General features: G+C 39.9%; 1 protein-coding gene across 1 annotated transcript in view; it reads left to right on the top strand.

The window, feature by feature from the left end:
* Positions 1–23,399, top strand: part of RAD50 (RAD50 double strand break repair protein) — a 79,007-nt gene extending 55,608 nt beyond the window's left edge. Inside the window, exons 22-25 of the mRNA XM_049786818.1 lie at positions 18,301–18,386; positions 18,923–19,065; positions 21,584–21,717; positions 23,140–23,399. Coding sequence (XP_049642775.1) covers positions 18,301–18,386; positions 18,923–19,065; positions 21,584–21,717; positions 23,140–23,326 — 550 coding nt within the window. The 3' untranslated portion in view covers positions 23,327–23,399. The remainder of the gene's footprint in view (positions 1–18,300; positions 18,387–18,922; positions 19,066–21,583; positions 21,718–23,139) is intronic.
* Positions 23,400–24,958: the final 1,559 nt, after the last annotated feature.

The following is a 24,958-nucleotide window of genomic DNA, read 5'->3' as shown; positions in this document are numbered from 1 at the left end:
AGTCTCTGGTTTGAGATGATACCTCACTGGTTTTTGTTGTTGTTGTTGTTTTGGTCATTAGGAGTAATTCCTAAATGAAAAACCAGGAGTAAACCCTGAGCATTACTAGCTGTTCCCCAAAATAAAGTTATGGATGAGGATTATTTTTAGGATAGCTAAATAAGGAAAGGGTTTCCAGACTCATATTGTTCACACATTTGGTCAAGTAGTGCTGATAAAGAAGGAGAAAAAGATTAAAGGTGTGACACCTCTCTCTCTCTCTCTCTCTGTCTCTCTGTCTCTCTCTCTCACTCTCTCTCACCTCCCTCTCTCCTCCCTCCCTCCCTCTCTCTCTCTCTCTCTCTCTCTCTCTCTCTCGTTTTTTCTTTTTGATTTTGGGCAACAGCCAGTGGTGTTCAGTGCTTATTCCTGATTGGCTCTGAGGCTCAGAGGCTGTGATTGAACTCGTGTCATCAGCATACTAAGCAAGCGCCCTACCTGCTGTGCCATCTCTCAGACCCCCACCTCCAAAAATATAGTACTGAAAAGTAAATAACCCCAAGGAACAATTTTTTGTGGCATAGCTGGAATTGAAATCTAGGAAGTTAATTATTTGAGAAAAGAACAGGTGGTAAATAATACAATTCTTTGTAAGAGTTTTAATATAAAAGGGCTAAATTTGGTGGTGGATTTATTTTTGCTTTATATTTTATTATTACAGAGGGCTAGAGAGAGTAGTACAATGGACCAGGTGCTTTTCTGAGCTTGGTAGATTTTTTTTTTTTTTTTTGGTTTTTGGGCCACACCCAGTGATGCTCAGGGGTTACTCCTGGCTATGCGCTCAGAAGTTGCTCCTGGCTTGGGGGACCATATGGGACACCGGGGGATCGAACCGCGGTCCGTCCGAGGCTAGCGCAGGCAAGGCAGGCACCTTACCTTTAGCGCCACCGCCCGGCCCCGCTTGGTAGATTTTTATGTAGCTTTCCCTTCAGATTTCCTGTGATACTCAAAAATTTTACAGTAGTATAAGCCCAGTAATATCACGGGAAATCTAATTGGAAAACTACATAGTAATCTACCAAATTCAATAAGCCTAAACAGTAACACAAAAGGCTCAACTAGTAAAAGCCACAGCCCAATTAAATCCTTAAACACTTAACTTCAGTAACATCATGGATCCATATAAAATTTACTTTAAATTGACCCTTGTTGATCTAAATTTTGATAATCCCATTTACCTTTGTGTTGTAACAATATGAAGTAAGATTGTTTGTACTTGCAAGGAGAAAGGCTATAGTAATGGATGGAAAATTACTTGTGGCCACTGTAGATCTGAAATGAATTCGGTGACTTGGCAGTTTGATAAAGGTAAGGAACTGGGTCATTTCTGTCCGAGGGTGTAGGGTGTGGTGCTGGCCTGCTGTGGTTTATGCAGAAAGGGGAATCTGCACTCGTTCTGAGAATTTCACAGAGGTATCATTGGACCAGACTACCTGAGAAGTATCAATGGCTATTATTTTCTTTTGGAGTTTGGTAGAGGAATTGGGCTGTTTTTGTGCTGGGAACATGGCGGGCATGGGCTAGACTTTAGATTTCTAATATGTTTATTTCTCATTGAATAGAAACCTATTAAGAAATCCTCCAACTGTTGCTACATGCTTTTAGAGCTAGTGGCAACTAGAACTACATGAATTCTCCGAAGTGGAGGGTAGGGGTGGGGGTTCTGGTGAGATACTAATCAGGTACTTGCTTTACTTGTACTGGGCAAACCCCAGTACCACAGGACACCCTATCCTTCAACACTGCTGGTTGTTGCCCTGGTTGTCCCCAATACCAACATTAGTGGGTGTGGCCCCAGATCCAATGATCACTACTTAGGAGATACTCTCCCTTCAAAATAGGAGGAATTTGCCCAGTTACACACATCTTTATTCAAAAAAATAGGGGTTAGATAAGCCTGAAAGTAATAGAGCACATGCCTAGCAAATACTAGGCCCTGGGTTTAATCCTTGTTACCACATGTTTGCCACAAGTACTACCTGGCTAAGCAGACCCATTGGACAGACATAGGGAATGTTTCCAATATTCCTTAAGGAGATAGTGCCTCTATTAAACAAAAACACTTCTGTCTTCCTGTCAGGCTCTGCAAGATAGGATCTAGCTCTCCTGTAAACTGCAAACAATCCCATGTGGAGTGGGACACCAATGTAGGTGATAGTGTGTATAATCTGGAAAAGTGCCTCAGTCATACAAGCACACATCATCCTAAGTACTTCGGAAAGGTGTAATGGGTCTAGTTAAGGGCAGGGAGTGCTCAGGTGATTTCCAACAACTTAAAATTGCTTAAGGAACAAAGCCAGTTTGTTTGCTGAGTTCAATAATCTTGTAATCAGATGGATTCTTCTAAATGAGAAGGAAAGAAGCACTACAGATTTCCCAAAAACCGAATCTTTGTGGGCTTGTGCTTTTAAACACTGTCCTTAAGGTTTTTTCATTTGAGCCTTTACCTTGCCTTCTCACCTAGAAGAAAGCAGAGTTCAAAATTTCCCTCATTGTTTCAGCTCTTAGAAACACAGCAGTCAGTCCAATTGTTGCAATCAACTGTCTATTTAAGGTAACACAGGAAATTAGCAGTGCATTTTCAAGAAAAGCTGATTACCATCTGTTATTAGTAGTATTCTAAAAAAACATCACTAATTATAAGCATTGCCAATGGCCAGAAATGTGTATACTAAGCTGAGAAAAGGGGAAATCATTTAGGATATTTTACCTCATTGTTCCTTAAAATAGAACACTTCAGCTAAAATTAATGACTTTAAAATACGTCATGTTTTGGTCCATGCCCAAAATATTACTTCTGTGACTTAAAGGAAATAATGTATAATTTTGTAGCACCTCTCTTAAGAGTTTGTTCAGAACTGGTCCCTTCACTAAGGAGAATTGAGTATCAGAATTTTGAGACACTCTATGACTCACCCCCAACCTCTGTTCTAAGTTGTCCTTCACATCCACAGTGCTAGTAGCACCAAAACAGTAGATCACAAAATTGAAAGGTTGCTGGGGATCAGAGATGTTGCTGAAGTGATAGAGCATATGCCTTGTATGGCTAAGTCCCTGAGTTCAATTCCTGGCATCAGATGGTCAGCACTTCCAAGAGTGGCTCTGGTGGCCCTCTCAACAACAGTCACGGTAATTTTTGAAAGAAATTTCAAAAAATTTTTGAAAAATATTTCAAACCATATATTTTTGTCTGTATATATTTAGTTGTGTTTTATCTTCCAGTGGTTGAATTTTAAAAGTTCTGGCCTTCCACAAAATGAAATTAGTTTTCTTTAAGGATATTAGAATGGTAATAAGCGAGAAGGGTTTGTCTTTTAAAGAATAGGTAGGGGGGGGGGGGGCGGAGAGATAGCACAGCGGCGTTTGCCTTGTAAGCAGCCGATCCAGGACCAAAGATGGTTGGTTCGAATCCCGGTGTCCCATATGGTCCCCCGTGCGTGCCAGGAGCTATTTCTGAGCAGACAGCCAGGAGTAACCCCTGAGCACCGCCGGGTGTGGCCCAAAAACCAAAAAAAAAAAGAATAGGTAGGGGGTTGGAGAGAAAGTATATTAGGTAGAGTACTTACTTTGCATGCAGCTAACCAGGTTAAGGTTAAGGCTCCTGAGCCCCACAAGGAGTGATCCTTGAACACAGAGCCAGTAAGCATTAAGCACTGCCAGGTGTGGCATAAAAACAAAATTAAGGGGATATTTAAATTTTTATTTTAAATAAACAGTTTAATTATGTGTACTTCTGATTTAGAGTATCAATTCAAATGTTATAAAATGGAGAGTTAGAGACAATACAGGAGTTAAAGCATTTGCTTTGCATACAGCAGATATCAGTTTAATCCCAGGCATCACATGGTCCTCAAACACTGCCAGGAGTTACCCCTGAGTACTGCCAGGTATGACACAGAAGCATAAGTACAAAATGATAAACTCCCTTAGTATTTTAAGTCCTGGAGAGGTTTAAAAGAATTGAAGAATCATGGGCCCGGAGAGATAGCACAGCGGTGTTTGCCTTGCAAGCAGCCGATCCAGGACCAAAGGTGGTTGGTTCGAATCCCGGTGTCCCATATGGTCCCCCGTGCCTGCCAGGAGCTATTTCTGAGCAGACAGCCAGGAGTAGCCCCTGAGCACCACCGGGTGTGGCCCAAAAACCAAAAAAGAAAAAGAAAAAAAAATAATAAAAGAATTGAAGAATCAAAAAAGCTCTCCTGCTGGTGAAGTTTTTTTTTTGTTTTTTTTTTTGTTTGTTTGTTTGTTTTGGGGGCCACACCTGGCGGTGCTCAGGGGTTACTCCTGACTGTCTGCTCAGAAATAGCTCCTGGCAGGCATGGGGACCATATGGGACACTGAGATTCGAACCAACCACCTTTGGTCCTGGATCGGCTGCTTGCAATGCAAACGCTGCTGTGCTATCTCTGGGCCCGGGTGTTCTTTTTTATAACTGAAACCCCCAACTATAAACAAGCTTGTAATCATGGTGCTTAAATTAAGATGTTTTTTTTAAATGATAATGGAATTATCCAAAAAGTAATTAAAAGAAAAATTCTGAAAATTGACAAAAAAAAAAAAAAAAGGAAAGAAAAGTGGTCCCAAAACAGTTATAAAAGCCCTGAGCCTACTAGACTTCATTGTGCCATCAAGTATATATACTCAGGAACAAGTGACTTAGAAGCTCAAATAAACTTTTCATTAATGCTCCCAGTTCCAAGAGTGATAAGACATTTGGAAAGCTTAGAAACAAAAGGGGGAATCAATCTCATTGCTGGGACAGAAGCCATGCTACACAGAAGTGCTACTACGGAAAAGTCTTTATAACCTGGTATTTGAAGAGATGGTTCCATTTACTACTCTGGCATCTCTGTGTCCCTTAAACAGACTATTTTTAGGGTGACTTTAAATACATTCTAAACAAAGTACTCTATCATAACCTCCCCCCATTATCAATCCCTTACCCAATGGTACACACATTGAAATTTAATTGCCACCCAGATTTCTTTCACATTTTTTGATTATATAATTTTGGGGACTGGACTAATTATAGAATGTTTTACTGAACCACTTGTCATTCTGGCCTTATTATAACCCCTTTTCAAAATAGGACATTTTAAAATATTTTTAATATTTTAATATAGTGATTTATTAATTACCATAATTATAAATGTTATTAAAGCCATCATATATCCTTGCAAATTGTGAATGCAAAAATCCCCTCAAATTATGAATGAATTTGAGGGGATTTTTGTTTGATTGGGGGCCACATCCAGTAGTTCTCAGGAGTTACTCCTGGCTCTGTGGTCAAGAATTGCTTTTGATGTGGAGGATCATATGAGGTGATAGTGATCAACCTGTTAAACTTTGTGAAAGGCAACCACCTTAGTCACTGTACTGTAATTGCTCTGGCCCTGTCACTGAATTTTTTTTTAATTTAAATACCATGGTTCCAAGGTTGTTCATAATACAGGGTTTTTTTTTCCCACAGATAAAGTTGTTCATGATTGAGTTACAGTCATACAACATAAAACAATCTTCAGTGCACATTTCCTACCACCAATGTCAACAGTTTCCCTCTCACCCTTTCTGATGCCCTCTTCCTTCCCAACAACCCTCTCCCACCTGCCTCTGGGACAGGCATTTTATTTCGCTCGCTTGCTCGCCCCATTTTTTTTTTATGACATTGTGGTTTATATTACAGCAAATCAGTGCTTTTTAATTATTTTCTGTCATGCCCCCCCCTAGGAAAAAGAAAAAAATTTTCATGCCCCCCACACGACTGTAAATAGTATCTTTATTTAAAAAAAAACTTTAACCTGCAAAACAAAAATATATAAAATAATTTGAGCTGATTTTTTTAAGCAGAGGTGATGTCTGGATTAAGGGTTGAGCATGTTTTGCAATGCATAGCTTTTCGAAGCGGGGTTTGAAGCAGGACACAGCAACTCTCATATCCAGAGGCATACAGAGACAAAAGCACGGGGCTTTGATTGTTATGACAGTGTTTGCTGAAGTCAAACGCACCCCCTTTACAGAGTCTCGTGCCCCCCTATTTGAGAAGCACTGCTGCAAATGAAGGGTGCTATGAATGTCCTTTCCATATTACTCTTTTTTGATATAATTTTTATTTTGAACATAGTGGCTTACATATTGTTGACAATAATATTTTAGGTACATATTTACATAAAATCAGGGGGATTCCCATCACCGATTTGTCCTCCCTACACCTCCGTTTTCATCCTACCTCCCAAATCCTCCCTCACCCCTGGGGCTGCTAGAAAATGTGGTCCCCTCTGTATCTAGTTTACTACTTAGTAGTCTTGCACCTGTTTGGTCTTGGTGCCTCCCTTATGTCCCCCTCTAACTGGGAGGCAGGACTAGATAGTTCAAATTATGTGATTTTGTTTGAAGAAGAGAAAAGTAGTAAACTGGGGTAAAAGTCTAATTGCACTCTCCACTCTTTTAATCTCTCACCCTCTGACTCATTTTGCTTAGCATAATACTCTCCATGTCTGTCCACAAATAAGCAAAATTCATCACTTAATTTTTTTCTAATAGCTGCATAGTATTCCAGTGTGTAGATATACCACAGTTTCTTGTGGTGTATCTTGTCTGGCACCTGAGTTGCTTTCATAATCTGCTGCATAGAAGCACTATTAATTAATGAACATAGGCATACAGAGGTCATTTTTTTATTTGTGTTTCTGTGTTCCTATGGTAGGAGTAGGAGCTGGATCATAAGAAAGATCAATTTCCAGTTTTTAAAGGAATATCCATATTGTTTTTCAGAAAGGTTGGACTAGGTAGCATTCCCATCAGCAATGAATGAGAGTCCCTTTCTCCCCATATCCACACCAGTACTAGTTGTTCTTATTTTTTGTGACGTTTGCCATCCTCTGTGGTGTGAGATGATACCTCGTTGCTGATTTGATTTGCATTTCTCTGATGATTAGTAATGTGGAACTTTTTTTTTAACTTTATTGATTGATTAGTTTTGGGGGCCACACCTGGCAGTGCTCAGGAGTTACTCTTGGCTCTGCACTCAGAAATTGCCCCTGGCAGGCTGGGGGGCCATATGGGATGCTGAGAATTGAACTAGCTCCCTCCCAGGTAGGCAAATGCCCTATCGCTTTGCTATCTCTCTCCGACCCCAATGTGGAACATTTTCATGTGCCTTATGGTCATCTGTATTTCTTCTTTAAGGAAATGTTTGTTCATTTCTTCTCTCCATATTTTGATGGGGCTAGAATTTTTTCTTGTTCAGTTCTGTCATACCTTATATTCTTAGATATTAGCCTTTTACCCAATGGATATTGGGTGAATAGTTTCTCCCGTTCCGTGGATGGCCTTTGTATCCTAGTCACTGTTTCCTTTGAGGTGCAGAAGCTTCTCAGTTTAATATAGTCCCATTTGTTTATCTCTGCTTTCACTTGTGTCCCGTTTGTTTATCTCTGCTTTCACTTGTATGGACAATGGTGTATCCTCCTTGAAGATGCCTTTAGTCTCAATGTCATAGAGTGCTTTGCCTATATTTTCCTCTAAATACATTATGGTTTCAGATCCAATATCAAGGTCTTTAATCCATTTTGATGTGACCTTGGTCTGTGGTATTAAAGAGAGGTCTGAGTTCACCTTTTTGCATGTAATTGACTAGTTTTCCTAACACCACTTGTAGGATTTTTCCTTGCTCCACTTCATTTTTTTCTCCTTTATCAAAGATAAATTGCTTGTAAACCTGGGGTCAGTTTCAGAATACTCAAGTTTATTCTATTGATCTGAGGGCCTGTCTCTATTCCAATACCATGCTGTTTGAATTATTATTGCTTTATAATACAATTTAAATTTGGGGAAAGTGATGCCTCTCATCTTCTTTCTCCCAAGGATTGCTTTAGCTATTCGTGGGCATATATGGTTCCAAATTAATTTCAGTATTTGATCCACTTCTTTGAAAAATATCATATCCTTAGAGGGGAGTGCATTAAATCTGCACAATGCTTTGGGAAGTATTGTCATTTTAATGATGTTAATCCTCCCAATTCATGAGCAGGGTATATGTTTTTATTTCCTTGTGTCCTCTTCTATTTCTTATCATTTTTTTGTATAAATCTTTCATCTCTATTTAATCGACTCCATGGTGCTTGATTTTTTAAGGTACAATTGTGAATGGGGTTGTTTCATAATGTCTTTTTCTTCTTTCATTATTTATTTATAAAAAAAAAGCCATCAATTTTTGTGTCTTAATTTTGTAGTCTGCCACTTTATCATACAAATCTATTGTTTCTAGAAGCTTTTTGGTAGAGTCTTTAGGATTTTTTTAAATATAGTATTATGTCTTCTGCAAGCGATAAGAGTTTGACTTCTTCCTTTCCTATCTGGATATTCATGATGTCTCTTTCTTGCCTAATTGCTATGGCAAGTACTTCCAGTACTCTTTTGAATAGAAGTGGTGAGAGGGGAAAATCGTGTTTTTTGCCAGATCTTAGAGGAAAGGCTTTTTGTTTTTCCCCATTGAGTATATTTGCTGTGGGCTTGTTGTAAATGACCTTGACTATATTGGGAAAAGTTTCTTCAATTTTGATCTCCTGAGAGTTTTTATTATGAATGGGTATTGGACCTTGTCAAATGTTTTCATTGCATCTACTGATATGATCATATGTTTTTTATTTTTCCATTTTTTTGATATGATGTATTTCATTGATTGACTTGTGTATGTTAAACTATCCTTGCATGTCTATCTTTGCATGTCTGGGATTCTACTTGCTCATGGTATCTGACCTTGATGAGCATTGAATCCTATTTATTAGGATTTTGTTGGTATCTTTGCATTTGTGTTTTTCAAGGATATTGGTCTGTAGTTTTCTGGTTTTGTGGCATCTCTGTCTGCTTGTGGTATCCGGGTGATGTTTCTTAAAAACTATTTGGGAGTGTTTCAGTTTCTTCAATTTCTTGGAAGAGCCTGAAAAGGATTTGACAGGTTCTCTAGAAAGATTTGAAAGAATTCATTAGTGAATCCATCTGGGTACAGGCTTTTGTTTTGGGAAGTTTTTTTTTTGGGGGGGGGCTACACCTGGTGATGATGTTACTCTTTGCTAAGCACTCAGAAATCGCTCCTGGCTTGGGGGCCCATATGGGTCACCAGGGATCAAACCGAGGTCCATTCTGGATGAGCCTCACACAAGGCAGATAGATGCCTTATGGCTCGCGCCACAGTTTTAGGGAAGATATTTGATTATCATTTTAATTTCCTCAATATGATAGGTCTACTCAGATATGCCAGATCATCCTGGTCAACCTTGGGGTTTATAGAATTTCAAGAATTTATCCATTTCTTCCAGGTTATCTTGCTTTGTGGCATAGAGTTTCTGAAAGTAATCTCTGAATGCTCATTGAATTTCTGTAGTTTCTGTAATAATCTTCCCCTTTTCATTTCTAATTTGGTTTGTTAAGTTTTTCTCTTTCTTTTTGAGTCTTGCTAGTGTTTATCAATTATGTTTATTTTTTCAAAGAACCAACTCTTAGGCCAGAGAGATAGTAGTAGGGTGTTTGCCTTGCATGAGGCCAACACCGTAAGGACCTGGTTCAATTCCTGTCATCCCATGTGGTCCCCCAGCCTGCCAGGGACGATTTCTGAGCGCAGTCAGGAGTAACCCCTGAGCACTGCTTGTGTGGCCCAAAAACCAATCAATCAGTCAAGTTTTAAGGTAGGGCATTTGCTTTGCATGCAGAAGGACAGTAGTTTGAATCCCAGCTTCCATATGGTCCCCCGAGCCTGCCAAAAGGGATTTCTGAGCATAGAGCCAGGAGTAACCCCTGAGTGCTCCCGGGTGTGACCCAAAAACCACACACACAGACATACACACACAGAGAGACATACACACACAGAGAACCATTGATCTTTTTTTACTGTTTTTTGAGTTTCCAGTTCATTAATTTCTGCTCTGAGCTTTATTATTTCCTTTGTCTACCTATTTTTGGTTCATTTTGTTAATACTTTTCTAATTTTTTAAGCTGTTTCATTAAGTTATTTAAGTAGGCTCTTCCATGAATCCTTGCAAAGCTATAAATTTTTCTCTTAAAAGTGCTTTTTGCTATTTCCCACTAATTCCAGTAATTCAGAACTTCATTCTCATTTGTTTCCAAGCTCTTCAGTAGTGAGCTATTAAATTTCCAGGTGTTAATGTTCTTTCTCTGTGTCTGTAATTCACTTCTTTTTTTTTTTTTTTTTTTTGGTTTTTGATTTTTGGGCTACACCCAGTGACACTCAGTGGTTACTCCTGGCTTGTGCTCAGAAATCACTCCTGGCTTGGGGGACCATATGGGATACCAGGGGATCAAACCGTAGTCTATCCTAGGCTAGCGCACGCAAGGCCTTACAGCTTGTGCCACAGTTCCGGCCCCTGTAATTCACTTCTAATTTCAGTGTGTGATGATCTGAGAAGGTAGTTAATATAATTTGTATTCTCTTGCTTCTATGGAGGTATGTTTTTTGACCCAGCTTGTGGTCTGCATTGGGGAAAGTACATTGGAGAAGAATGTGTATTCAGCTTTTGGGGAATGGAGAGCCCTATATATATATATCTACCAAGTCACTCTCTTCCATTTCTTCCTTCAGGGCCAGTGTATCCTTGTTGAGTTTCAGCCTGGCTGAAACTATGTATATCATAAATATACATATAGATAAATATCTGTATATGAAGGGGTGACAGGGCAGTGTTGAAGTCTCCTATTATTATTGTGTTGGCATTGATATCTTTCTTTAAATCTTCAACAATTGTTTTAAATATTTTTCTGGCCCCTCATTGGGTGTATATATGTTTAGGAGTGTGATTTCTTCCTATTGTACATGTCTTTGATTATTAAGAAATGTCCTTTTCTATCTCTTATAACCTTTTTAAGCATAAAGTCTGTGTTGTCTGATATTAGTATGGCCATCCCAGCCTTTTTAAGGGATTTGTTTGCTTGAATGATTGTCCTCCAACCTTTGACTTTGAGGCTGTGTTTGCTCTTACTATTCAAATGTGTTTCTTGCAGGCAGCAGAATATTGATTCAATATTTTGATACATTTTGCCACCTGTGTCTTTTAATAAGTGAATTTAGTCCTTGGATGTTGAGAAAGAACATAGTCATGTGATTAAATCCCATTGTATTGTAGGAGTTAGTTGTGTTTAGCTTTTAGCTCTTTTTTTTGTTTTTGTTTTTTGGGCCACACCCATTTGATGCTCAGGGGTTACTCCTGGCTAAATGCTCAGAAATTGCCCCTGGCTGGGGGGGACTATATGGGATGCCGGGGGATCGAAACATGGTCCTTCCTTGGCTAGCATTTGCAAGGCAGACACCTTACCTCTAGCGCCACCTCATTGGCCCCTCAGCTCTTCTTTTAAGAGTGTTTTTGAGTCTGTAAAGTTTTGGGCTGTGTATCCTTCCTTCAAACCTGAATTTAAGTCTAGCTGGGTGATTTTTCCTTGGTGACGCATTCATTTCATTGAATTTTGTCACTATAGCCCACCTCTATCTTTGGGCCATGAGAGTTGCTTGTGTTAAAACTGTTGTAAATATTAAGGATGCCTCTTTGTATATAATTTTACTTTTTGATTGTGCTGCTTTCAGTATTCTATCCCTATCTGTGATTTTTATCATTGTGACTATTATGAGCCTTGGGGTGATTTTTTTTTTTATGACTCTCTTAGCTCATATTCTTCAGGCATCCAGAATACGGTTGCACACTCTTTAGTTCTGAGAATTTCTCAGTAATGATGTCCTTGAATGTTGATTCTTCATTGGAGTGTTCTTCCTGGGTCTCTGGTACCCCAAAGATTCCTGTATTGTTTCTCTTGAGCTTATCCTGCAGTTCTATTGTCGTCTGTTTACTTTCTTTGAGGATTTTTCCCAGCCTGTTATGTATGAAGGTGTTATGAAGATAATCTTCTATATCATGTTTCTTTCCTCAATGGCTATTACTCTGCTGGTGAAGCTTTCCAGTGAGGTTTTCATTTAACCTACTATTGGTTTTCAGTTCTGATATTTCTTTTTTTTTCTTTTTATTTTTGGGAGGGGGGTTTCGGACCACACCCGTTTGATGCTCAAAGGTTACTCCTGGCTAAGTGCTCAGAAATTGCCCCTGGCTTGGGGGGACCATATGGGACGCTGGGGGATCGAACCTCGGTCCTTCCTTGGCTAGTGCTTGCAAGGCAGACAACTTACCTCTAGCGCCACCTCACTGGCCCCCAGTTCTGATATTTCTGTTTGAAGTTTTCTCATTTCTACTCTCAGATCCTCAAGTCTTCTGGGCTCTTCATTCCATCATTTCTCTAAGTTCATTGAACATTTGTAACATTTCTTCTCTAAAGTCCTGATCAGAAATGTTATTTAGGTGGCAGCTGTTGGCTGCATCTCCAGAACTAGCCTCTTCAATCACGAAGTGTGGTGGGGTTATGCATAATTTTTTCATTGTGAAATTTGATGTACAGTACTCTTTTTTTTTTTTTTTTTTGGTTTTTTGGGCCATACCCAGCGGTGCTCAGGAGTTTCTCCTGGCTGTCTGCTCAGAAATAGCTCCTGGCAGGCACGGGGGACCATATGGGACACCGGGATTGGAACCAACCACCTTTGGTCCTTGATCGGCTGCTTGCAAGGCAAACGCTGCTGTGCTATCTCTCCGGGCCCATACAGTACTCTTATTAAAGTGTTGTGGTACAATTCTTTGGAAGAAATGCAAAGCCACAGAGCAAAGCAGAATGGCTGCACTCTTGATTGTCTCACTCCGATGACCTCAAGCTGGGGATTTTTCTATTTTAAGTCTTGTGACACTGTCCGGGGCTCCTCTAAACAGACGGCCCCTCTGCCTCAGTCCTTGGTGGTGGGGGGTCAGAAATATTTTTTAATGAAGCAAACTTTATATCCCTTTTTGGGTGCTCTCCTATCATGCTCAGGACATCTCCCAGTGACACTTGACTCAACTATGCAGGCCTGACAGTTTGGTGCATGCTGCATGATGACGGTGGGAGCCACCTGTGCTATAGGTGCTGAGAAAAGAGTGGGTGGGACATGTGGTAACAAGAATTGAACTTGGGCCTTCAGTAGATCTTAGATCTTTCCCTTTTGTTTTAGAAACTACTTTACACAATCATATTGTTCAGGGGCAAGAGGACTAGTGCAATGGGTAGGGTGCTTGCCTTGCATGCAACCAAGCTGGACTTGATCCCCCAGCATCCTATATGATTCCTGAGTTCAGATTTAGGAATAACCCCTGAGCACTGCTGGGTGTGGCTCAAAATAACCAAAAAAATCAACATTGCTGTTCATCTGATTTCATTACGTATTTTAACCAAGCAACATACACCCTTCTGGCAAATGGTAGAGCAGATGCAGTTTGTTCAACCTATGAAATTCCTGTATTTGTCTCAACACAATGATGGAAAACATTGTAGATTTTGAAAGTCATTCTTAAGTTGTTTTTTTGTTTGTTTGTTTGGTTGGTTGGTTTTTGGGCCACACCCGGTGACGCTCAGGGGTTACTCCTGGCTATGCGTTCAGAAGTCGTTCCTGGCTTTGGGGACCATATGGGACGCCGGGGGATCGAACCGAGGTCCGTCCTAGGCTAGTGCTCGCAAGACAGACACCTTACCTCTAGCGCCACCATGCTGGCCCCCATTCTTAAGTTTTAATTTTAGAGTCTGTTATAATTTTAACTTTTTCCTGTTATACAAATGAAGCTTTCCCACTGATTTGAAATGTCACTTTTATAAAACCAAAGTTCTGTATGTATTTCAATTTTATTATTAACTCATTACTGTTTTGTTCTTTTGTGTTAACTCATATATAAACTTTGGCTTAACTGTGGATTTCATTAAAAATTATTTTTTAATTTTGAAAAAGATTTTGTTGGAATTTCCTCAAGATTTTCATTGCTTTTGTTGCCACTATGAATAGGGTTTTTTTTTTTCTATTCTTTCTCTTGGATTTTACTGGTAGATAATGGAATTCAAATTCTGTGTATTTATTTCTGACCAATGTATTAACCTTAAGAATTTCAATTAAGTAATCCAGAGAGATAATCCAGTTGACAAGGCACTTGCACAAACCTGATAGAGGTTCAATTCCCAGCACCGTATATGGTTCTTGTCTGTCCCACCAAGGATCAGACCTAGCCACAGCTGGTTGTCACCCAAAAACAACACAATTTTAATTGATTCTTAGATTTTCTAAGTGGCCTGCAGGAATAATACTTCTCCCCCCCCCATTCGTCAGTATTTTCATAATGAAATCTTAGGGATTAAAGAGCTTTGTTTTAGAACAGTGTGAGAGGCATCTTATTTTTACATGGCTGTAGGAGAAATACTTTTGTGCATTTTGACCTTAACTTTAATATTTGCTGTGACTAGTAATCATTTTGTCAGATTAGGAAATTTTACTTTGTAATGAAGATTTTTATCAAAACTCATATCTTTGACTGACTAGTGAAGTGATCATTTTCTCTCTCTCTTTTTTTTTTTTTTTTTTTTTGATTTTTGAGTCACACCCGGCAGCGTTTGGGGGTTACTCCTGGCTCTATGCTCATAAATTGCTCCTGGCAGGCTTGGGGGACCATATGGGATACCAGGATTCAAACCACCATCCTTCTGGATTCAAGGCAAATGCCTAATCTCCATGCTATCTCTTGGGCCCCCATTTTCTCTCTTAATTAGTTAATTTAGTAGATATCTTAAATATCTTTCTGTTGCACATTCTTGAGATAAATGGTATTTGATAGTGGCATACTCTTTAATACCTGCTAAATTTGATTTTGATGTATGTGTATTCATAAGCAAAACAGGCCAACACTTTTTCTTTCTAAAAAAATTTTTTTTCTCCTTGCTGGGATATTGTACAGGGATTACGGCACTTGTCTTGCATGCACCACTGCATATGGTCCCAGAACATCTGTGTGTGGGGCCCCAAAACAAAAAACAAAATAGAAATAATCTTCCCTTTATAATAATATATATACTGGGAGCTAGATGTGTAACTAAGATTTGATAACGCTGGGGCCAGAGAGATAGCACGGTGGTAAGGCATTTGCTTGCATGCAGAAGGACAGTGGTTCGAATCCCAGCATCCCATATGGTCCCCCAAGCCTGCTGGGGCGATTTCTGAGTGCAGAGCCAGGAGTAACCCCTGAGCACTGCCGAGTGCTCAAAAATAAATAAATTACTCGGAAAAAGAAAGAAAGAGAGAGAGAGAGAAAGAGAAAGAAAGAAAGAAAGAAAGAAAGAAAGAAAGAAGAAAGAAAGAAAGAAAGAAAGAAAGAAAGAAAGAAAGAAAGAAAGAAAGAAAGAAAGAAAGAAAGAAAGAAAGAAAGAAAGAAAGAAAGAAAGAGAGAGAGAGAGAGAGAGAGGGAAGGAGGGAGGGAGGGAGGGAAGGAGGGAGGGAGGGAGGGAGGGAGAGAGAGAAAGAGCAAGAGGAAGGAAGGAAGGAACGAACGAACGAACGAACGAACCTAGGGGCTGGAGAGATAGTATGGAGGTAGAACATTTGCCTTGCATGCAGAAGGATGGTGGTTCAAATCCCAGCATCCCATATGGTCCCCCAAGCCTGCCAGGAGCAATTTCTGAGTGTAGAGCCAGGAGTAACCCCTGAGTGCTGCTGGGTGTGACCCAAAAACAAACCAAAAAAAAATTTAATAGTAATTATAAGGAAAAGTGATAAATACATTTTCATATTGGCCACTTAAAGTATATGTTATAGTAAAAGTTAATCAATAGAAAACTGTTATAATTGTTAGTTCCCTCTTATGGATTAATATATTTGCTGTTGTATAGTGAGATTGTAAACTCTGTGGTAGACTGAGAGAAGATATGAAGATAAATTATCAGTGGCTGAAAAGAGAGTACAGCAGGTGGAGTGCTTGCCTTGAACTCTGCCAGCCTGGATTCAATCACCAACATTCCATATGGTTCTCTGAGTTAGGTGTGGGCCCTAACTCCTCCCCATTTCCGAAATGAAAACCAAAAACTATCAGGCCAGTAAACAGTAGTAGGCATTAATTTTAATACACGTCTGGGTAAATCTAGATCTCCCAATACCGGAACTTTTTCCCAATACTGCAACCCATCCTACCTACCTGGAATCCAAGTTGTACCAAGGCTCTTATATAAGGGAACCACAGCTGAAGCTCTTCTTGAATACCTCCCATCCCACCTAGATCATTTCCTCATTGGGAATGTTAGTTATTAGACTATTATTGATGGGAGATTTTTTTTTAACTGGAATAGAAAGATGACTTTAAGTCTCTGGAAAAATTAGAAGTGTAGTTTATAAAGCTATGGATTATATGATTGGTTCCAAGAACATATTCTGAGTTTTTTGTTTCAGGGGTGGGAGATGGGAGCGGTAGCAAATGCTTGGGCTTTTTGTTTTCATCCTTTTGAAAGGAGCATAAAATGTTGTATGGAGATACATAAAATGAATACTTGTTTTATTCTTTTTTGTTTGTTTGTTTTTGTTTTTGGGCCACACCCGGCTGTGCTCAGGGGTTCCTCCTGGCTGTCTGCTCAGAAATAGCTCCTGGCAGGCACGGGGGACCCTATGGGATGCCGGGATTCGAACCAACCACCTTAGGTCTTGCATCGGCTGCTTTCAGGGCAAACACCGCTGTGCTATCTCTCTGGCCCCTGTTTTATTCTTAACAAGCAGAAACTGCTTTTTTTTAGTCTTTTACTTACTTTATAATACTTCATCTGATACTTAGAATGTGTTTATGTTGAGTCATTTCTTTCTCTTGTTGGTGAACCAGAAGATCATGAAATGATTTTACAGATGCAGAGCATTACGCTCAGTTTCCTTTTTTCTATATATATGTATCAGATAAGAGGCCTGCAAATGGGAGTAAGTGCACCTCACTTCCTTTGTATGGTAATCGCAGTACTGCTACCTTTATATCACTGGTGCAACATTTGTTAGGTCATAAACTCACTTCTAAAGAGCCTAAAGCAAAACATAAAGGGTCTTACTTCAATGTTGTATTTTATTATTTTCTTGTTTTGGGGTCACACCTGGTGATGCTCAGGGGTTGTTACTCCTGGCTATGTGCTCAGAAATCACTCCTCGCTTGAGGGACCATATGAGACACTGGGGGATTGAACCTCAGTCCGTCCTAGGCTAGCGCTGGCAAGACGGACGCCTTACCACTTGTGCCACCATTCCGGCTCCTGAGGCTGTTTTTGTTTTTATAAACATTTTTTTTCCTCTTTAAGTGGTTTTGCTAATTTTGTGTTTTATTCTTAAAGATCACTACAGGGGCAGGGACCTGACCAAATGGAAGTTAAAATATTTGGGATTACAGTGTCTGAATTTTTAATCAGAAAAGCAAATTAAATATTTTGTAGCTCAGCTTACTTAAGACTCCAACATACCTCTGAACCAAAGCTCGTGGTTAAGAAAGAAAAAAAAAAGCTTACAGAATCCAGGAGTGAAAGCAGCTTTAAGTGACTGACTTACAGAAAATCTTAGTCTTAAGGAAAAAAAAAGAAAAAACGTAAAATGGTCTTGGAGACTCACCTATTTCCCAGTGGATGAGGGGACCCTGGGCACTTCCTCCTCACTGACTTCCTGGAAGCACAGGGCATCTATTGGGGAGTTCTTCCCAGTAAAGGAAGGTCTGCTTAAAAGTTGCTCGGGATTTTTACTATTCCTCTCTCATACCACAGAGAGTGAATATGAGAATGATAAGAACTCTGGATCTCTTGAATACACTTGTTTCTAGTACAGGCCTGGCAACAAAGTGGTTCCTTTTTTTTATTTTCCTTTTGTTGGGAGTGCCATACCCAGTGATGCTTGGGAATAATTTCCTGGCTCTACTCCTCAAAGTGTTTGGGGGATGTCAGGGATCAAATCTTGACTGGCCTTGTCCAGGGCAAGCATCCTACCGCTCTCTGGCCCCATTTATATTTGTAGATCCTACTTTTATTATTGAAAAAGAATTTTTTTTGGTTTTGGGCCACACCTGGTGGCGCTAAGGGGTCATTTCTGGCTATGCGCTCAGAAATCACTCCTGGCTTGGGGGACCATATGGGATGCCAGGATTTGAACCACCTTCCCTCCTGGGTCAGCTTCAGGCAAGGCAAACGCCCTACCACTGTACTATCACTTTCGGCCCCTATTATTGAAAATATTTGGGAAGTTATTTCATAAAATCATTATAATGCTACTTTTAGTATTTTATATTATATATATGTATATTATTCTCAATGTACTATCAGATGTATTCTTTCCCTTAAAGTACCAATGACTTCTCTTTCCAGAGCAATAATGAAATTTCACAGTATGAAAATGGAAGAAATCAATAAAATTATTCGTGACCTATGGCGAAGCACCTATCGTGGACAAGGTAATTACTACCTTGATGTTGCACATTTTTCCCCAATATCTTGTCCCTTTGCTTGCCTAACATGACTTCACCATGCTAGATTAGACTTTTTTTGTGAATACATCCTTGAGACTTTCTAAGATTTATTGTCTTGATGACATCTTGAAGCAAGGAAAATAAAAACCTTTTTCTTTTCAAAATCTCAAGACTTACATATTTGTCAATGATGACACATTAATGATGACAATGATAACATAATAAGTTCTGTTGGTGTGTAGATAGTAATAAGTGGAAACATTATGAAAAAAGAAAAAGCCATGAGAGGAAACTCTTAATAAGGAAACTAAGAAAGGCTCAGTTTTTAGGGCTTGGATGATATCTCTAAGACTGAGGATATCTGGGCTCTTTTCTGGATGCTCATGAATCCTCCTGGCCACAGGTAACTGTTTACCCCATCCCCTGACACATACCACTGCCACCCTCATCCCTATAAGGTCAGCCTCACATAGTTGCTTCCATACTTCCTAAATGACTCTGAAATCACCTTTCTGTGTTAGATATTGAATACATAGAAATACGTTCCGATGCTGATGAAAATGTAACAGCTTCAGATAAAAGGCGGAATTACAACTACCGAGTGGTGATGCTAAAAGGAGACACAGCCTTGGATATGCGAGGACGATGCAGTGCTGGTCAAAAGGCAAGGATCTCATGAATCTATAAACGTCCTTCACACAAAGAATTAGTTTACCCAGAGAAACACCCTTATGATATAAAGTAGGCTTTAGGCGAAGGCTTGAAATCATCTGACAAGAGTAGGTAAAGAAGAACAAGAACAGGAACACCTGTGTTTTACAGCGCTCCTTTAGAGAAAATAAGGTTACTTACTCTGTCATCAGCCCGAGCAGTTTTCCTCAACCCAGGTCATATGTTCCACTCTGAAATCCCAGGAAGGAGCATGGTTGAAAAGGATTCAGGGTCAGCAAAACTAGGGTTGAGAAACACTGATCTGGAGTACTTAGCACTTCTTTCACCTGCTCCAAAAATAGAAAACTGAGAATGCAGTTAAAAGATGTATCCTGGTTTAAAGAGAAGTAAAAGGGAGGCAAAAGGAAATGTTTAGAATCAATAACATGCAGTATAAGTAAACCAGGTCCTGGGTTTGAGCCAGATAACTGTAGTATATCAGATCCTCATTGAGGAAAAAACAACCCCATAATAGGAACAAGGCCTTGGGGCTGCAGACCATCTAAAAGTTAGCTTTTAACAGTGGTCCTCAAACTATGGCCCGCGGGCCACATATTGTATTTGTATCTGTTTTGTTTCTTCATGGCAAAATAAGATATATGCAGTGTGCATAAGAATTCATTCATGGGCCCGGAGAGATAGCACAGCGGTGCTTGCCTTGCAAGCAGCCGATCCAGGACCTAAGGTGGTTGATTCGAATCCTGGTGTCCCATATGGTCCCCCGTGCCTGCCAGGAGCTATTTCTGAGCAGACAGCCAGGAGTAACCCCTGAGCACCGCCGGGTGTGGCCCAAAAACCAAAAAAAAAAAAAAAAAAAGAATTCATAAGTTTTGTTTTTACTATAGTCAGACCCTCCAATGGCCTGAGGGACAGTGAACTGGTCCCCTGTTTAAAAAGTTTGAGTACACCTGGAAGCCATAGGCTCTGATGTGATTCCCAGTTGAGGTTCTTCCCTGAGATTCAATTGTTGGGGCACAGTGTGGGTTTGATAAGGAGCATAAGGTTAATCTAGAGAGGAATGATGTTACCACAGTGTCAGCAAAGTGGGACCTGCAGTTTATGGAAATAAGACTGGCTCTTCCTGGGCAGTTTGTTTTCAAGCTCAAACCCTTAAGGCTCCTCATTTCAGTTTAGAAGTAGGTGTTTATACATCATACTTTCTAGCCCTGATTTTTTTTTTTTTTTTAGTTTTTGGTTTTTGGGTCACACCTGGCAGGCTCGGGGGACCATGTGGGATGCCGGGATACGAACCACCTACCTTCTGCAAGTAAGGCAAACGCCTTACCTCCATGCTATCTCCCTGGCCCCCTGATTGATTATCTTAACAGAATATTAAGATTCTAAAAGTACTATCTCATTATCTGAATTATCTTCATAAATTGTTTTCAAGTTTTGCTCAGTCATTCCATGCCTTATTTGTCATCCTAGACAGCAGATACCAATTTTAAGTATCTGCAGATTTATCTCTGTCAGAGTCTGCCAAGAATGACAAATTTGTGATTTCTAACTTGCTTGGATGATTTTTATTGCCAATTGTGAATGAGAAAATAGCATTTAAAACTGGTATTGTTGCACAGTAAATAATTTTGGAACTAAAGTAGGTTTACTGTAGCAGTTAAAACTGCAAGACAAAACCAAAAAAGGTTGGAAAGGGAACGGAGTTGTCTTGCAACTAGGGTCCAATCCCTGACATCTCATATTGTCCCCCAAGTCTGCCAGAAGTGATTCCTGAGTGTATAGCTAGGAGTAATCCTTGAACACTGCCAGGTGTGGCCAAACTATTATTTTAGCAAGAAAAATCATTTGACAAATTGTACAATGAGACACTCCTGTAAATAGGTAGAGGCAGCAGCCCTGAAATAAAGAAAGTACTGTCCTCATAGGGCCAAACTGTGGCCCTGTGTTTCAAAGAGAAGCTATACAGAATCAAGAATCTATAATTTACTTACCAGGATGATTTCTCATACAGATTCAAGGAGAAAGATGATTTTACAGCTTATGAGTTAGAGCAGAGTTGAGGGGCAACTCAAAAATTAAGGTCTCATGAGACTCGGGAGTATAATTGTCATTACTATATCTTTGAATTGAAGACTTATGTATATTACTCAAGCCTCTGAAGTATCAACACTTTTTTTAACTTCTTGTGTGTGGTGCTGGAAAATAGAACACAAGTTCTTACCTGGCAAGACAAGTATATTGCTATTGAGCTATTCACCCAACCCAATGTATTCTTTCATTTCACATGATGGACCTAAGATAATACACCTGGTGTGTCACTTTTTGAATTAAAAGACAGTCCACAGTGCTATGCTCTCAAACCAAAGAAAGCAATCATTTTTCCAAAGGATTGGCACCCTGTGGCACTGCCCCCACCTTTCCCTTCTAAACAGTTGATGTAGATCTGCACACTTTCTTGAGATGACTTAGAGAAAGATTTGTGTCATGCTTTCAACCATGGTGCTGTTTTCCAGGTATTGGCCTCACTTATCATTCGCTTAGCCTTGGCCGAAACATTCTGCTTGAACTGTGGAATCCTTGCTTTGGATGAACCAACGACCAATCTGGACCGAGAAAACATTGAATCTCTTGCACATGCTCTGGTTGAGTAAGTATCTCCAATTGGAGGCAAATTGTGATCATTTTACAGTAAGACAAAGGTTTCCATGATAACCTTCTCAATATGTGTCTTCCCTGGTTGCCTAACCTTCAGTTTTACCTTTTGGTAGTAATTTAGATTATTCACCACAAGGAAGACATGATGAATAGCTGTGCAGGCACGTCCTGCATCTGCCCCAGTGTCATGTTCCTAGGGAAACTCCTGATGAAGGTTTCCTGACTTGGTGGTTTTTTTTGTAAACCCACATGGTATGTGCAGGGGTTAGGCTGAGACAGTGTTTGTGGCTTTTTTTTTTTTTTTTTTCACATCTCTCCTGCTTGTCACAGTTGTCAGACTGCAGCTATGAGGAATGACAGCAAAAAGTTTAGCAATAGGTTCTCAGAGAGGGTAAAATTGCACACAACTTCCACCACATTCATTGGTGCATTGATTGGGTTCAGGCAAAGAACTGCATTTTCTTGAGATAGAGATGCTCTCAGACACTACTGGCTCCAAGTAAATTCTTTCTGGCAAATGTGTTTCTTATTTGACTCCAGGATTTGAGCCATCTCTCAGTATTTCTGTATGATCAGCAGGTAGCTTTTGCAATTTAATTATATCCAGCTCTAAGCAAAGATAAATAAGTGCTAAGTTAAAAAATATCTTTCAAGGTTGAAGTTGGAGAGATAGTACAGTGGGTGAAGTGCTTGCCTTGTCCTTGACTGACCTAGGTTTGATCCCTGCCATCCCCAAGTAGTGCCAGATGTGCCCCAAAAATCAATACCCCCCCTCAAGAAAAAGGTCTTTCAAGGCTCATAGGTGATTCCCTCAGAAGATAGATAATGAGCAAACTCATTATCAGTCCACCCACTCAAGCCCCCTATGTGTCATACTAACAATGTATCTGTGACTGGTGGTGGCAGAATTCTAAGTAGACCCAACTCCAAAGAAGGCAGCGGGGGCTTGCATGTGTTATTTCCCTTACTTGTAGAGTTGTTTTTTGTTTTTTTTTTTCCAGAGAAAATTAGTAACGGGTTGAGAAAACCCCAGGCAAAGGAGTAAGTCACGCTTCTAAAGTTCAGTAGCAAAGACATAAATAAAGAAAAGCTTGGTAAAAAACAAAACAAAAAAAAAGGTTTTCTTCTGCTCTAGTGAGAAGATTTTTGTTGTCGAGGAAATGTATTCTTTCTCTCAAGTTCCTAAGTGGACCTGGGTGAGGAGTCAAGCCTCTTGTCCTCATTGTCTGTGAGGTGGCGGGACTCCTTCCTGGGTCCTTCCCCCCCCCACTTCCTGCAGGGCTTCGAGACACACACACATTACAGGAAAGTCTGGTTTTCTCACACAGCACACATTTGTGTGCTCATAAGGTTCTTAGTGGCCTTTTCAAATAAAGGAAAGTAGTAATGAAAGATACTGAATTTCTTTTTTCAGGATAATAAAAAGTCGCTCGCAGCAACGAAACTTCCAGCTTCTGGTAATTACTCACGATGAAGATTTTGTGGAGCTTTTGGGGCGTTCTGAATATGTGGAGAACTTCTACCGGATTAAGAAGAACGCTGATCAGTGCTCAGAGATTATAAAATGCAGTGTTAACACCCTGGGATCTTACGTTCATTGAGATTCAGCAGAACTTAATTGCCTTAGAAACAGGTCCTCGGATACTGCTTAGATCTGATGTCAATTGAGAAAAATATATCTTTGGAAAGGAGCTTTGTGTTTGAGGTTTTATATAGCTGACAGATTCTAAACTAACAACACTTCATATGAATTATGAACAGATTCCAAGAACTTCAGCAAAACTAAAGCACAATGTGAATGAATCCAAGCCCCAAGCTGCTGACCCTTCACTGATAAGAGGGTCTAACTGCCTTGATGGGTTTGGCATTAAAAAAAAAAAAAAACAGTGCTAAATTCAGAGGTACCACCTATTTCCTTGGATATGGTATTTATAAATTTTATTTCTAACCATTATTATTTTTGGTTTTTGGGCCACACCCGTTTGACGCTCAGGGGTTACTCCTGGCTATACGCTCAGAAATCACTCCTGGCTTGGGGGGACCATATGGGACACCAGGGAATCGAGCCGAAGTCCGTCTTAGGCTAGCGCTTGCAAGGCAGACACCTTCCCTCTAGCGCCACTACTCCAGCCCCATTTCTAAACATATTTTAAGAGCACATCTGTACAAGTGACCTATCAGCCCAGTTTCAAGGACACATCTGGAGGGGGAAGGCAAGTGAGGCTTACAAGTCATGACCACTGTGCAAGGATCCTGTAATTCCAGGGTTATCCCCCAAGCATGTGATGTATCCTAACCCAGATATCATTTCTTTTTCTTAATTGAATCACTAAATTACAGAAGTATGGTTGAGAATCATAAATGTTCCAACATGTGTCTATTTCCCTCCCACCCCCCAGCCTATCTCTATGACAGGCACTTTTTTATACACTGTTGTTTGCAATACTGTTACTCATAGGACATCATGTATATCACTTTGCCTCCTTTCAGCACCTAGTTCTGGCCCAGAGTGACCAAAACTACCATGATGAGAGGGAAACAGTACAGTGGGGTGGGCATTTGTCTTGCACACAGCCAATCTGGTTCAATCCCCAGCATCCCATATGGTTCCTGGAGCATTACCAGGAGTGGCCCCAGAAAACCTACCATAATCTCAACTACAAGAAAAAAAAATCCAAGTAGTTATAAAGCAAACTAAATTGCATCATATTAAAATATATAAGGTGTTTTTAATCAAGAAATGCAAGATTATTTCAGAAAACTATGTACACAAATCATTACCATAAAAGGCCATCCAAAGGGGAAAACGTCTATAGACTCCTAATTCTAACAAATAAAATTCAACATTGCTTATCATTAGTAAGCTTTAGAATTAATTTTTTTCTTTTTTTTGGTGGAGGGGGGGAATCACATCCAGCAGAACTCAAGACTCATTCCTGGCATGCTTGGGGGGGACCATATGGGATGATAGGGATCATACCCAGGTGCAAGGCCCTACACTTTAGCCCCTAAAAATGTTTTCTTAGCGCTTTTTGTTATCAAACTCATTTAGGCAAGAGGGAAAAAAACCTTACATAATAAAATTAAGTACATTCTTTTAACATTTCTTCTGAGCCACTGCAAGAAGAAATTATTTAAAAATAGAAAAGGTGGTGCCGGAGCAGTGGCACAAGCTGTACGGCATTTGCCTTGCATGTGCTAAGCTAGGATCGACCGTGGTTTGATTCCCTGCT

Source organism: Suncus etruscus, chromosome 14 (assembly GCF_024139225.1).
Source record: "Suncus etruscus isolate mSunEtr1 chromosome 14, mSunEtr1.pri.cur, whole genome shotgun sequence".
Lineage (NCBI taxonomy): Eukaryota > Metazoa > Chordata > Mammalia > Eulipotyphla > Soricidae > Suncus > Suncus etruscus.
The sequence above is the reverse complement of the archived record's forward strand: the minus strand, read 5'-3'. Positions and strand labels throughout refer to the sequence as shown.